The 15,488-nt window shown below is 48.4% G+C and overlaps 1 protein-coding gene across 4 annotated transcripts in view; it reads right to left on the bottom strand.

Moving 5' to 3' along the window:
- DENND3 (DENN domain containing 3) overlaps positions 1-14,922 on the bottom strand; it is a 55,888-nt gene extending 40,966 nt beyond the window's left edge. For all 4 annotated transcript variants that reach the window (XM_061171378.1, XM_061171380.1, XM_061171381.1 and 1 more), the window contains exons 1-5: positions 14,751-14,922; positions 6,313-6,592; positions 5,692-5,807; positions 3,700-3,842; positions 3,368-3,479 (exon numbers count right to left, since the gene is read on the bottom strand). In XM_061171378.1, the coding sequence (XP_061027361.1) occupies positions 3,368-3,479; positions 3,700-3,842; positions 5,692-5,807; positions 6,313-6,592; positions 14,751-14,852 (753 nt within the window). In that variant the 5' untranslated portion in view covers positions 14,853-14,922. The remainder of the gene's footprint in view (positions 1-3,367; positions 3,480-3,699; positions 3,843-5,691; positions 5,808-6,312; positions 6,593-14,750) is intronic.
- Positions 14,923-15,488: the final 566 nt, after the last annotated feature.

Below are 15,488 nucleotides of genomic sequence, written 5' to 3'. Positions count from 1 at the left end.
AAACTGAGGAGGGAGAGAGATTTTAGGTAAATACTTTCTAAATTTCAACTTGATTGGAGCCCCAGAAAAACAATAGGCTCCGCACACAAAGCAACGTAGAAAGTGACATGGGAATAGTAAGAAGAAAAACGTGTTTCACTGGACACACCCAATTATGCCCATCATTTGAAAAGCAAGTAACATCTGAACTTCTAGAGGGCAGAGATAGAAGCAAAGCAGGCCCGGGGACGCGGGGTGCCCCTAGAGCCTTTGCTCCCCTCAGGCCAGTGGTCCAGGTGGTCAGAGAAAGGGCTGGGTCCTCGCCTCCTCACTCCCCACACTGTGGGGCCTCCCACCTCCTCCCGTCAGTACAGGTGAGAGCTGACCCCACCCAGAATTAACAGGAAACGGCAGCTCGGGGCCCATGCACACTATTCAAGACACAAGGTGCACAGCTCACGACTACTACCTACGACAACCTCTAACCTGACGTTGGTTTGCGGTGGGTTCTGGAAAACACTGCTGAATCAGCTCCTGCGTCAGATGAAATTGGCCTAAACTGACCTCTTGGATTTCTTCACAACAATAAACAGCCACTATTCTACAACACTCCCTAAAACAAATGATGACCCTTATACCAACTTGGACCCAAGAGCTAATTAGACTTGTTAGTGGAGGATCCCAATGACAAGGCTGATCCAAACTCAGCCCACTGGGACAAACCATGAGCACCAACATGCAGACCCTGACTGAATGAGCACTGCTGGCCGACGCTGAAACATTCTCTCATTCATTCACTGAACAGCGCTCCATGGGACAGCAGCTAAGCGCTGGACACGGTCGTAAGTCCTGGAAATGCAGTTCTGAACATGGCCTCTGTCCTCAGGCAGCTCAGAGTCTGATGGAGAAAATGGACATTAAACAAAAAACACGCACACACAAGCCCTAACTGCAGGCATGCTGAACTCTGCAGGAGAGCGGGCTGCTGTGAGAGAGATGGTGTGGGAGATGCTGCTCTGGAGAACTGATGTCTGAGCCAGGCCTGAGAAAGGAGCAGGAGCTGGAGGGGGAAAATGGAGAGAGGGGTACTTCCGGGAACAGCACATGCAAGGGCCCTGTGGCAGCATCTGCAAGGGACCCACAGAAGTCCAGTGTAGCTGGAGAACAGTGAACAAGGGGGTGAGTGGAGCTGGACAGGGCTGAATGGTGACGCAGGGGCCAGGGATGCAGGTCTGGGTGAAGGCGACGAGTGAGAAACAAGTGAGGGGTTTTAAGCACAAAAGGAAAGTCCAGTTTATAGATGTTAATGATCTCTCCAGCCACAGTGCAAAAGCATGAACTGAATATAAGGTCAAGAATGGAAATGGACAGACCAGTGGTTCCCTAAGTCGTGTAGGTAGGAGAAGCTGGTGGCCCAGAACAGGGGTGGCAGTGGAAGTGTGTAAACTGGAAACAGCTACTGGAGACAGACTGATAGGGTGGACGTGGGACAAAAAGGCATCGAGAACATCCCCAGTAAACTTTCCCACTGGGGGTGGTAGAAATGGAGGAACCAAATGTTAATTAATCCAAGATTCCAAAACTTGTGGATTACAGAAAACTCGTGTAAGTACTGTTTATACATTGCTTCTGTTCAAAGGTAGAATACAAGGAATCACAGTAAACCGTAAACCTGTTCCTAACTCAGGGAATTTGGTTCACTGCTACAGCAGGTCCTCAATGAGCACGTGTTGAGTTTCTAGAGTAAGAATGTAAACTTTGATGATTTCACTGCACAAAAATACCAGTTATCCACAAAATAAAGATGAGTGCCTGGCACGGAAATCCAACAAATGTTCCCCACAAAGGTTTCTGGGAGTGGGACCAAGGTAGACAGACATCCTGCCCTGCCTCGGGCCGGGAATGCAATTGGCAGGGTGTCCCCCCCCACCGAGCAGACTGCTGGGTTTAGGGTAATAGTAAATATATACACTTTAAGTTCATAATCACAAATATCCTAATAAATTATTTTTTCAACTGTCCATAATAATCAAAATATAGGAAAACAAGATTTATATGTATAATCTTCCCAGAGGGGATGAATACAGTGAAACTGACTTGACATTTACTGTACATTTCAAGATGTTTATTTAATAGATGTCTGTTTTTTAAAAAGGAAGCATCCCACAGTTAAATGAGTTTGGAAATCGCTGTGTCAAACAGGTTTCATCACACAGCTTAGCTGTCTGACATGTTACTCGACGAAAGGGGAATGAGGTCTTTCTCAAACTTTCCTTAACCCTGAAACCTCCCATCAAAAACAGCCAATAACATTTGAGAACAGTTTTTCACAGAACTCAGTTTAGGAAACGCTTCTCTGTCAAGTAAATAACAGAATGGCGCTGTGAATAACAACCACAACAAAAAAAACAAACCAAAAAAACCAAACCAGTTACTTTTTACTAACCACACTGGACAGGAGAAAACATTAACAAGTTAAATAGAATACCCGATATTCCAGACAAAAAAAAGGGAAATTTGTAATTTAAGTAAATTTTATGTGTTTTCTGAATAGCAAGTAATGAATTAACATGTTAACCACTAAAGGGGCCTATTACTAGCTCAACATCTATTTATCATGAGCCACTCAGCAAAACTCAGGCCTAAATATTTGACTTTAGACTGAAATTTTATTTTTAAATTTTTAGAAAATAAATTTTCTAATTTATTTCTAGTTTTCTGACCTTTGGAAACAGTGTATAAAATGCTTCTGTAAGGAACTTGAGAAGCATAATTTAAACAAAGCTAGAACTTAAGAAAATCATTTAAAACATTTAAACCATCTTCATCGATGTGGTACATATATACAATGGAATACTACTCAGCCATAAAAAAGAACAAAATAATGCCATTTGCAGCAACATGGATGGACCTAGAGATTATCATACTAAGTGAAGTAAGTCAGAAAGAGAAAGACAAATACCATATGATATCGCTTACATGTGGAATCTAAACTATGGCACAAATGAACCTATCTATGAAACTGAAACAGAATCACGGACACAGAGGACAGACTGGTGGTTGCCAAGGGGGAAGGGGTTGGGGGAGGGATGGGTTGGGAGTTTGGGGTTAGCAGATACAAACTGTTATATATAGAATGGATAAACAACGAGGTCCTACTGTATAGCACAGAGAACTATATTCGATATCCTATGATAAACCATAATGGAAAAAAATATTTTTAAAAATGTATATATATGTATAACTGAATCACTTTGCTGTACAGCAGTAATTAACACAACAGTGTAAATCAACCATACATCAATTAAAAACAAACGAATAAACCATCTTCATCATATTACTTTTATAATTTGCAAAGAAAAAACAAGACAATTCCAGATTTAATTACCAAATGGAGTGGTCCAGGAGGCGGGCTAGGTATTAAAGATAGTTTTGCAGCAAAATCTTTTATATGATTGTCAACTTCGAAATCTTTACAGATCTTCAGATGAGTCAATAAACTGAAATTGAAAGAAAAATCAAATCACAAAATAAATCCGAGAATCCAATGGTCATCCTCTGCATTGCTAATCAAGGCTGAAATCTCTGTGTCAAGAGTTCTGGGAGTTTACACCAACAGGGGAAGGATCTGGGTGTGAGACCGCAGAAGCCTGGCTGCCCAGGGCAGGGGGCATCTGGAAGGGGCATAGGCAAGATTTTCAGGGAGTGTGTGCAGCTCACCAGGAGAGGCAGTCCTTGAGGGCGTTGTAATAGGGAAACCTGGAAACCACACACACGGCAAAGGGCACGAAGCAGCCGGCCGCGCTCCGGCCCAGCCCTGACGCCTCCCAGCGCATCTTGCCGTTGTAGAAGCAGTACTCGTCCTGGAGAGAAAGCAACAGCGCGTCACCTGCCGACCCCGGCAAATCCCAGTCTCCACTGTCAATGGTGCCCGCCTCTCCAGACAGAAAGGACACTGGACAGGGGCGGGACAGCTGTCCTCAGCACGCCTGGCCACTCCCGCCCGTTTCACTGCCACGTGCGAGCGAGCACCGGCCTCTCCACCAACACCGACGGGGCCCCGCGGGGAGCTCGCCCTGTCTGAGTGAGGTGCTGGGGTTACAGAGACGGGAAGACTGGTCCCCGCCCTGGAGAAGCTCGCCGCCTTCAGTGAGAAGGAACCACGGTTAGAACACAATGAGACACAAGAAGGGGCTCTGCTTAAAAAGTGAAAAGGCAATATTCAAGAGGGCCTGGGAGCCAGGTGGGCATCACGGGCCAGAGGAGAGAGCAGGAGGGGCCTCGGCCCGTGATGGGGGGATCTCAGGCAGAAAAGAACACAGCAGTGGGGTTCCAGAAGGCACAGCTCTCTGCACAGCTTACAAGGGGCACAATATGGGGGGCCCACCATATATGCGGGAAAAAACATGATTCGAAAAGATACACGCACCCCAATGTTCTTAGCCGCACTATTTACAGTAGTCAGGACATGGAAGCAACCTAAGCGTCCACTGACAGGTGAATGGATAAAGAAGATGTGGTGGTACATATATACAATGGAGTATTACTCAGCCATAAAAAGAATAAAATAATGCCATTTGCAGCAACATGGATGGACCTAGAGATGATCATACTAAGCGAAGTAAGTCAGACACACAAAGACAAATACCATATGATATCCCTTATATGTGGAATCTAAAAAGATGAGACAAATGAACTTCTTTACAAAACAGAAACAGCATCACAGACATAGAAAACAAACTTATGGTTACCAAATAGGAAAGCGGGGAAGGGATAAATTAGGAGTTTGGGATTAAAACATACACACTACTATATATAAAACTGATAACCAACAAGGACCTACTGTATAGCACAGACATTCAACACCTCGTAAAAACCTATAAAAGAATCTGAAAAAGGAATATATATGTATATATATGTATAACTGAATCACTTTGCTGTACACTGAAACCTACACAACACTGTAAATCAACTATATGTCAATAAAAATTTTAAAACTACTTTAAAAAAATATGTTGGGTGCCCGGGTCCTCTGGGGCTGGAAGTAGGCAGCCAGTCACCCTGTACCTTCTGGTCCATCATGTCCCCTACAAACTCCCCAAGGCCAGCTGGTTCACACACAGGGCCCTGCCCAGAAAACACTCTCCAAACGCGTGATGACTGAGTCATCCTCTCAAAACCTCAGCCCAGGCACCTGTCACACGTGAAAGGTGAAAACAACCCAAAGGTCCACCAGCTGAGGAACAGAGAAGCAGACCGTGGTTTATACACACTGTGGAATATCACTCAGCTACTAAAAGGAGGGAAGCGCTGACATGTGCTCCAACATGGATGAACTCTGAAAACATCACACTAAGTGAGAGAAACCAGATACAAAAGGACACGTATAGTATGATTCCACTTATATGAAATGTTCAGAATAGGCAAAGCCACAGAAGCAGAAGGCAGATGAAGGGTGGCCAGGGGCCCAGGGGCAGCAGGGACTGGGGAGGCATCGCTGATGAGACAACTCTGCCTTTTGGGGTGACGAACATGTTTTGGAACTAGACAGTGGTGACGGTGGTACGACATTGTGAATGTACTTAATGCCACTGAATCGTACATTTTTTAACGGCTAAAATGGTGACTGTCATATTATGTGTATTTCACTGCAAAAGGAAAAACCCCACAGCCTAGACCCAGTTTCAGAGGGAAGTTGGGGGAATCACGTACGTGCAGGGGTCGGTAGTACTGGGCAACCACGCCGTAGGTTCTATTGCCGCAGACATCAGTCAGCACCAGAAAGTGGACGCAGTCCTCCTTGGGCTCAGAGGCCACACACACGCCCCCTGTAGGCAGAAAAAAGAAAGAAGGAACCTCATTCTGGCCACGTGGCATCCACCGTGAGGCCTGGGCTATCCATAAGCGACAGGACACGTCCCTCTCTGTCCGCTGTGGCACTCTGACGGCCAGATGTGCTAATTTTTCAGGCCGTGCACCACCTGCCTCGATCCCTCCCCCTCAGCAGCAATTTCTTTGCTGGCACTCTGTGCTCTGAAGACTTTGTGAAGGATCATGGGAACAGGCCCCCAGACAGACCCTTCAGGGCGCACCTGGGGTGGTAGCTATTTCCTGAGCCCAGTGGGGAAGGGGGTGTCCCAGCCTATCCAGGAGAGCAGGAAATTGCATCAATTTCTCTGTGGAGCCTCCGGACAGGTCCTTCTGTCAAGCCCTCAGCCTGAGTTTTCTACACCAGGCACTTGAACATCTCTCAATGAGAGAAATGAAGCCAGAACATAAGCCCACTCGTCAGCAGGAACTGGCCAGTCTGGGAAAAGGCCGGCCCATGCGCACCTGGGAAGCAGAGCTGCGGCAGGGCGAGCAGGTCCACGCCGTTGGGGATGCCCACGTCCTCGGGGTCCTGGCCCCTGGGGCCGCCGGGGTGGCCCTTCGAGGGCTCCGCCTTGGGCCTCTCTCTCTTCTTCCGGAAGGAGCGCCTCTTGGTCTTCCCCAGCGTCACACAGCTCACGCCGGCCGGCTGACTGTCCTCCTTAGTGACAAACGGAGGCACGAAGACCGAAAGGACCTCCGGATCCAGAGAAGACAGGCTCTTGACTCCCTTTTTCTGGGCGACCTAAAGCAGGTGGAAATAAGAGTCACCGCAGCGGTGCCAGCCCTGCTCTGTCCGACCCTCCCGTCGTGTAGCATCTGCTGTCTTCTGGCCTCTCCACCCCCCAAACCCCCGGTGAGTTCTGCATCACGTGCCTGGCTTTTCCCACCAGCAGCTCGAGATGGTAAGGAATTGCTTTTAGGAAATCTCAGGCCCTACACTCAGCGAGTGACAGACCCCCTCAGAGCCTGGTCCTTCAGCTGCTAACGGGGACGCCATGACTGGCCCCTTGGCTCCAAGGCTTGGTTCAGGGCCGGCACCGCGATGGAGACCTGGGTTCAGATCCCAGCGCTGTGGGAACCACGGCAGCAAATTACTTGGTCCCTCTGAGCTTCCCTTTCGAGAGGCGAGTGCAGGGACTCACAGGTCAAGTGCTCAGCCCCCGTGGGCCCCCAGGAGGCCCCCCGCCCCGTCCCCCCGGAGGCTGGTGGGGACGGTGAGCCCCAAGAAGGGCTCTGCATCTTGTCAAACCCACATGGGCATGTTTGCCAACACGTGCCCGCCTCGCCAACTGGGCCACCGTGCACATTAGTTCTGTCACCTCCGGCCTGGGAGGACACAAGGAGGAGTGAGGAAGGCCCTGATGGACACAGAGGAGAGCCACCTCCTCCCGCCAGACCGTCCCAGGATCCGTAAAAGGGGCTTCTTAGCCTCAGTTCTTTTAAACTTCAACTTGGTCCAGATTTGTTTAACCTTTTATCTTTTCCTTCTTCCCCAAATAACATAGGTCATCTTCTCTCTCTTTTTCTTTCTAGTGAGTTAGGACTAAACAAACACTGGTGCCAGCTTGACTTCAGATCTTCCAAGGAAGGTACTGATATTATGAACTGCACTCTGTCCACGAGAAGGAAGGGCTGCCAATCCAGCTAAAGACAGAAAAGAGTAAAGCAGGATTCTCTGGGTGTAAAAGATACAGAAGGTAAGAGGTGGCCGTCATGGTGGGGAGTGGGTAACATAGGGTCTTTGAGGACCCCAGAAATGGCATCAGGAAGAACACCACTGTCACCAGAGAAATGTGGCCTTGACTGGCAGAAAAGTAATAGCCAGCATCAACATTTTGGTAAGAATCAGTGGTACCAACAGGGGACTATTACACTTAAAAGCATATCTACAATGACAGCATTTTCAGTCAGTAAATACACTCTAAACTCAATACGCTATTTTTATGCGATGTAATGTGAATTCAGATAACAGTTTCTTTACATTTGGGAAAAAAAGTTAATGCCAGTAGGAACCAACACCAAACATGGGAAATCCCTACTGCTGTATAATTTAAAAACCTTTTGTGCATCATGCACGAAAGAAATCCTTTTCTTTACTTGTATGAAACCTCTTCTAAAACCTTCCTATCAAAATCCAGCAGTTCGGACCTAATTCTCTATGGAAACATGCTCGTCTATTTCCTCCGCACGTGAGACGTTATATCCACAGAGACTGGGCGATACCTCACCTCACCTCACCTCACTGCGGGACAGCTCTTGGTATAAATTACAGTCAGAGGAGCAAACGAGTTCCCTCACTGATCGACCCCTTTTCCTGAAACTTCCCAAGGCCGCCTCCTTTCTGCAATTTCACCTCTGCAGCCCGCTCCTTGGCAGCCCCCTGCAGACAGACCCCCAGGGCCAATCCTTGGCCCCAGTCCCGCCTCATGCAACAGCCTGCAGGGCAGTCTCTACAATCCTGTGGTTCCAGGTATGCACACAGGGACAGGTCCCAGGGTTCTGCCCCCAGGGGTGGGGTCTCTGTGCCATCCCAGCTGTACCCAACTGCCTCCCAATATACGCGGTGAGTCCCTTAAACTTAGTTTCAAAAATTAAGCCCATACTTATTCCAAAGACTTGATCATCCACCTCTCTGCTCCTCTGTGGATAGGATGACACCACTCGGGCATTTAGAGCGGGACCGGCGCTATGGCCCCTCACTCCCCATCAGGAAACCCACATCTCGACAGTGGGCCGCAGAAAGGTCTCTGAAAAAAGCCCAGCTGCTGCCCCATCTGCACCACGTTTGCAAACCCTTGGCTCAGAGTAGGTACAGATTCACCATGAACTAATCTTCCTGGTTGCTGCCGAGAGAAGAACAACAGCCCCGCCTCCTCCCACCTGGCCCGACGTCCACTCTCCCAAAGGGGGGGGGGTCCCCCATCTAAAGAGCACACATGACTCTTCCCTCACCTGCCCCAACAGTTGTGGCTCCAGCTGCCCGGCGCCAGCCTGTTACCCCAGCAAACCAGCCCTGCAGACCCATCTCTGTCCCTCAGCCAGACCTAAAAAGTGTGTTTGTTTCTACACATTACCATCCTCACACATATTCCCGTGCAGGTATCACACGGTGCATGTGTCAGGTGACAGGCCGACCACCTGCACTGGTTGTGCACCTGGCAGCAGGCCAGCCTGCTTCCAAAGCCAGGGCGCCCAAGCCACTCACGACTGAAGCCCTCAGTCATCCCAACACATGCGCCTTTGTCACGATGCTGTGCTTCTCCCTGCCCTTCACTCTGCCTGACACGTGCCCTGCCCCCTCCTCACCCCACCTCCTCACCAGCGACCCCCCCCAACACTCATTGGAGGGGGCGTTTCCTCACCCTGCAGCCAGGGACACACACCTCCTCCAGCCATCATGCCCGGATCATCATCTCCTAGAACTTCACCATCCAGAGTCCACCTCCCCATCACCTCCTAGAGCATCGCTGCCCGGCACGGTGGTCCTACATCACCTCCAGAATGGCGGGCCGGGGTGAGGCAGGGATTGTGCGGCCCTCCTCTCTGCAGCCCCACAGGCAGCACAGAGGATGGCTCTGAGTGGATGCCGTTCCTCCATTCCCACCCTGGCACTCGTGATCTCTTGGAGGTATGCTCAGTCTGCATGGAAAATTGGTCATTACGGTAAAGCCAGTGAACTCCGTAATTCCCACTAGCTACCTTTAGTCACTGAAAGTGATGTGGCCACAATCCAGCCAACTTGGCATTTAGCAGTTCGTTACACATCTGTCTTTTTTTTTTTTTTTCTCCGAAATGGAAATCCCTGTTGTCTTTTCTGATTGGATAAGCAATACAGTCTCATTTTAAAAAATTATAACAACAATATAGAAATAATAAAGGAAATAATGATAGAAAGAGAATGCCTTCCCCATAATCCCATGACTCAAAGGTAATCTAAACAGCATGGGATACATGCTTCCCATTTTTAAAATGTATACATAAATATAACTTTTTCATAAACACAATTATATTTAAATGATTTCATAAGCTTTTTTCCCCATTTAACCATACAGTGTGCTGACTCTCCTGTTGACACTTTAGCATGTCCCACTGTGTACAATTCAGCACCACCCCTGCCCAATCCCCTTCTGATGGACAGCTGGGTTGCTCCCAAGTCTTCATCACGCTAAACAACAGGCAGCAATGAGGTCTCACCCAAATATACTTGCACACGTCTGACTCTGTAATTAGAATAAACTCCTAGGTATTTTATTCTTTTCATTGTGATGGTAAATGGGATTGTTTCCTTAATTTCTCTTTCTGGTCTTTCATTGTTAGTGTATACGAATGCAAGAGACTTCTGGGCATTAGTTTTGTATCCTGTGATTTTACCAAATTCATCGATTAGCTCTAGTAGTTTTCTGGTGGCAACTTTAGGAATAAACCTACCTAAGGAGGCAAAAGACCTGTACTCAGAAAACTATAAAACACTGATGAAAGAAATCAAAGATGACACAAACAGATGGAGAAATATATACCATGTTCTTGGACTGGAAGAATCAATCTTGTGAAAACGACTATACTACCCAAAGCAATCTACAGATTCAATGCAATACCTATCAAATTACCAATGGCATTCTTCACAGAATTAGAACAAAAAATGTTACAATTTGTATGGAAACACAAAAACCCCGAATAGCCAAAGCAATCTTAAGAAAGAAAAACAGAGCTGGATGAATCAGGCTCCCCATCTTCAAACAATACTACAAAGCTACAGTAATCAAGACAGTATGGTACTAGCACAAAAACATAAATAGATCAATGGTACAGGATAGAAAGCCCAGAGATAAACCCACAGACCTATGGTCACTTAATCTATGACAAAGGAGGCAAGAACATACAATGGAGAAAAGACAGCCTCTTCAATAAGTAGTGCCGGAAAAGCTGGACAGTTACATGTAAAAGAATGAAATTAGAACACTCCCTAACACCATACACAAAAATAAACTCGAAATGGATTAAAGACCTAAATGTAAGACCAGACACTATACAACTTAGAGGAAAACATAGGAAAAACACTCTTTGACATAAACCACAGCAAGATCTTTCTTGACCCACCTCCTAATGAAAATAAAAACAAAAATAAACAAATGGGACCTAATGAAACTTAAAAGCTTTTGCACAGCAAAGGAAACCATAAACAGGACAAAAAGACAACCCTCAGAATGGGAGAAAATATTTGCAAATGAAGCAACAGACAAAAGATTAATCTCCAAAATATACAAACAGCTCATGGAGCTCAGTATCAAAAAAACAAACAACCCAATCAAAAAATGGGCAGAAGACCTAAATAGAAATCTCACCAAAGAAGACATACAAATGGCCAAGAAGCATATGAAAAGATGCTCAACATCACTAATTATTGGAGAAATGCAAATCAAAACTACAATGAGGTATCACCTCACACCGTCAGAATGGCCATCATCAAAAAATCTACAAACAAGAAATGCTGGAGAGGGTGTGGAGAAAAGGGAACCCTCTTGCATTGTTGGTGAGAATGTAAATTGATACAGCCACTGTGGAGAACAGTATGGAGGTTCCTTAAAAAACTAAAAATAGAACTACCATATGACCCAGCAATCCCACTACGGGGCATATACCCTGAGAAAACCGTAATTCAAAAGGACACATGTACCCCAATGTTCATTGCAGCACTATTTACAATAGCCAGGACATGGAAACAAGCTAAACGTCCAATGACAGATGAATGGATAAAAAAGATGTGGTATATATACATATATATATATATGTATATATACACACACACAATGGAATATTACTCAGCCATAAAAAGGAACGAAACTGGGTCACTTGTAGAGAAGTGGATGGACCTAGAGTCTGTCATACAGAGTGAAGTAAGTCAGAAACAGAAAAAAACAAATATCGTATATTAATGCATATATATGGAATCTAGAAAAATGGTACAGATGGATGAACCTATTTCCAGGGCAGGAATAGAGACGCAGATGTAGAGAACAGACATGTGGACACGGGGGGAAGGGGAGGGTGGGACGAATTGGGAGATTAAGATTGACATATATACACTACCATGTGTAAAACAGTTAGCTAGTGGGAACCTGCTATAAAGCACAGAGAGCTCAGCTCTGTGTTCTGTGATGACCTAGATGGGTGGGATGGGGGGGGGGGGGAGGTGGGAGGGAGGGGATATACGTATGCATATAGCTGATTCACTTCATTGTACAGCAGAAACTAACACAACAGTGTAAGGCAATTATACTCCAATAAAAATAAAATGAAATAAAATAAAATAAAATAAAAAGAATAAACTCCTGAAAGCGCAATCCTGGGCCCCAGAGAGTTCATATGTTACTTTCTGATACATGTTGCAACTGCCCCTCACCCCGCCCCTCCACCGCCCCCCCACCCCCCCAAAGATGATGTCCATTTCCACAGACTCCACCCAGGGTAGTTTCCTGCTCTTCCCTCCCAGACACTGACTTACTAAAAAGTAAAAAACTACAACACTCTAATTCATGTGAGGCATTGTTAGATGACATAATGGCATTGATCTTCACTATAGGATTGGCTGTCATTTGTGAAATAAAACAGAAATAGATTTTTTTTAAATGCTCTAGAAGAGTCCAACACAGTTGCCAGTAGCCACATGTGATTATTCAAATTAATATTAAATGAAATATAAAATCCAGTTCCTCAGTGGCACTAGCCACACTTCAAACACCCAGTAGCCACATGTGGCCAGCTGCTACCATACTGGATGGTGGCGGTGAAGAACACTGGTCGTCATCATCTGCAAAGTTTCTGTTGGACAGTGCTGCCCTAGAAATGGAAAGCCAGGATGCTCTCCACTAAAAAACATAAAAATGTGCCTTCACCCACAAGATTTATGCCAGTGACCTACACTATGAAAGGTGCTCTGAGCACTCTTCCACCACCCTGTGATGGATTTGTGATGGATCCCTTCGCATCTATGTGTTTAGTCTCCATAGCAACCAAGGAGTAGAAGGAAACGTAACTGACCACAGTAATTCACTGGGGATTGAACTGTATTTTCGAATTCTTTGTCACTAACCTCAATAAAACAAACACCACCCCATCTAAGGAATAAATAAAACATAAAGTTAGGACACTACACTATCCTAACATCAAGCTGGATATTTCTCATACCTCTGGGCTTCTGTTTTCATGTGTCACCAAATAGGAATCCCTGAATCAGAGAGAAACGGTGACTTTTAAAAGTAAAATTAAAAGTTATTTAAAAGCCTTGGATATCCAAAATAGAACTGCTATAAAAATAAAACTGAATAAATGATATCCTATGTTTGATTAATTGTAACATTAATGTAGGTCTTACAATGAGGATGTTACTCCATTTCACAACACTCCTTTTCCTGCTCCTTCAACTATTTTTCCCTCCACCCTCTGCCAAACCCGTAACAGAAGCAGAGTACAGAATAAAGAGGATGATGGCTAAAATGCAGAGTGGCCGACTGCCCACTCGACTTGCGAAATGTCGTAGTCTGTTTAGTTCAGGAAAGTACCACTGTAAATATTCCGTTGATTCATCCTCTTCTCATCACGGCAATGAACAGACATGTTGTGATCACCCAAGAAACAAGATGCCCAACTGTGGAGAAGACCCAAACTGAAACCAGGTCATTTCCTATCAGAAGAAAAAGGAGGTAATGCCATTTGGCACTGAGAGGCAGGGAGACAACTCAACTCAATCCACAGGGTCAGAGGAGGCAGAGGCCAAAGGGGGACCCAGACATGATGGAGGTTCGCGGAGTGAGAGGGGGAGGGAAATGCAGAAATCATCGAAATTGGCCTTATACTAAAGCCAAGGCGTAGAGACCACCAAGACATTACCAGACACATTCATCCGGGTTAATTTTTGCAACATTTAGCTCCTCTTGGTGATGCCCATTCAATCCTGCAGCCCTAAATACTCAAAATGGCTTTCTCTGCCTTCCCTTGCTGTCGTCTGGAACCAGACAAAAGGACCTGTCCAGATAATGAGGCAGTAGAGTCGGGAACTCTCTGAACACACAGAGCACCACCACTAACCCGAGAAAAATGATAGAGTCCCGGACATCTAGGCCAAGGGAAAGAGAGGGCCACAGACCCACTCCAAAGAAAGCCAGGGTTCCGGAACTAAGAAGAAGTGAGAGCACAGGGAAGAAAAAAGAAGGAGAATGTCCCAAGCTGCGGTCCCGGAGGAAGGGACGCGAGCTTGCCACTTTGGCTGCCAGGGTGCAGAGCGGAGAACGGGGAGGCGGGCTGCAAGTGTTTTACAGTGAAAAACAGCTCGTTTCATCGCATACCGACTAAATGGAGAACGTATAAAGGCGATCCTCAAATCTACCGAAAACATCCTTATGCTGTGCCTAGAACAGCACCGGCACCTAGGAGACCGTGAATCTGTGGAATGAGTGAAATCATTTAATAGCGGGCAAGGATTCGGTGCTGGAGGCCGCGGAACTCCAGGCGGCCCGGCCGCGTCTTCACCTGACCCAGGTGGGCGTCCTGAGGCAGAGAAGCCGAGCGGGACGAAGCGCTTAGGAAGCGGCCCGACGGACGCGAGCTTCTCCAGCACACTTCATCGCGGTGCGACTCCAGCGGGTCCCACCCGAGAGATCCTCCCGGAGGGGAGAGGAGGGGAGGGAGTCCCCAGCCGGCTGCCACTCGCGACTCCACCGCGGCTGCGAGGACAGCTGCTGCTCTCGCCCCGGGAGGCTGGAGGTGGCCGGCCCGGCCGGACCTCGGCGCAGCTTCCCCACCCCGCGGACGCCGGGGGCTCCGTGCGCACCCGGCGGGGTGCGCGGGGCCCGACCCCGTTCCCCGGCCGCCCCGCCCGCGTCGGTGTCCCCGCCGGGCCTTACCTGCTCGGGGCCACGGAGGCTGTCCCGGGGGGCCCCCAGCAGCGCGCACAGCTCCAGCAACCCCGAGGGCAGCGCCAGGTACTGCGGGGCGGCCTCCGCCATGGCTGCTCCGCGGCCGCGGCCGGCTGGGCGTACCCCGCCCGGGCGCCTCGGGCCACCCGGCCCCGACCCCGCGCCCCGGCCGCAACTTCGCCCGCCGCCCAGCCCAGCGCCCGCGCGAGCTGCAGCCGGCCGGTCCGCGGAGAGCGCCGTCCGCGGGGCGGGACGTGAGGGGCGGGGCCTGGCGGGGGCGGGCTCGGGGCCCGGCGCGAGGTCGTCATTTCCGAACCGGGCCGGCGGGCTCCGGCGCGTGCGCGGCGTCTGAGCGCCCAGCTGCCTCCGTCGGCCCAGCCTCTCCCTGCCGGCAGCCCCCTCCTCGGGGAACCGGGGAAGAGGTGGGCGGGGTCCTCAGGTGGCCCAGGTGGGCGCCCAGCCTCCAGGGCCGAGGGTGCGGGAGTCACCTGCTCCCGCAAGCCTCCGGGCCCAACCTTGGAGGGACTAAAGCCGGGGGCGCCCCCTGCCGCCGCCGCCTCCAGGAAGCCCTCCTGCGAGCAGGGCCGTGGCGTTGGCCGGTCGTGGACGGCAGGAAAGGCCGGTGGGCATAATAACTATGCCCGGTTAACCTAAGGCTGGCCAAGTTCTGCTAAGAGGTTGAGTAAAATTCAGCAGGAAACGGGGTGGGGTGGGCGCCGCTAGACT

Source organism: Eubalaena glacialis, chromosome 17 (assembly GCF_028564815.1).
Source record: "Eubalaena glacialis isolate mEubGla1 chromosome 17, mEubGla1.1.hap2.+ XY, whole genome shotgun sequence".
Lineage (NCBI taxonomy): Eukaryota > Metazoa > Chordata > Mammalia > Artiodactyla > Balaenidae > Eubalaena > Eubalaena glacialis.
The sequence above is the reverse complement of the archived record's forward strand: the minus strand, read 5'-3'. Positions and strand labels throughout refer to the sequence as shown.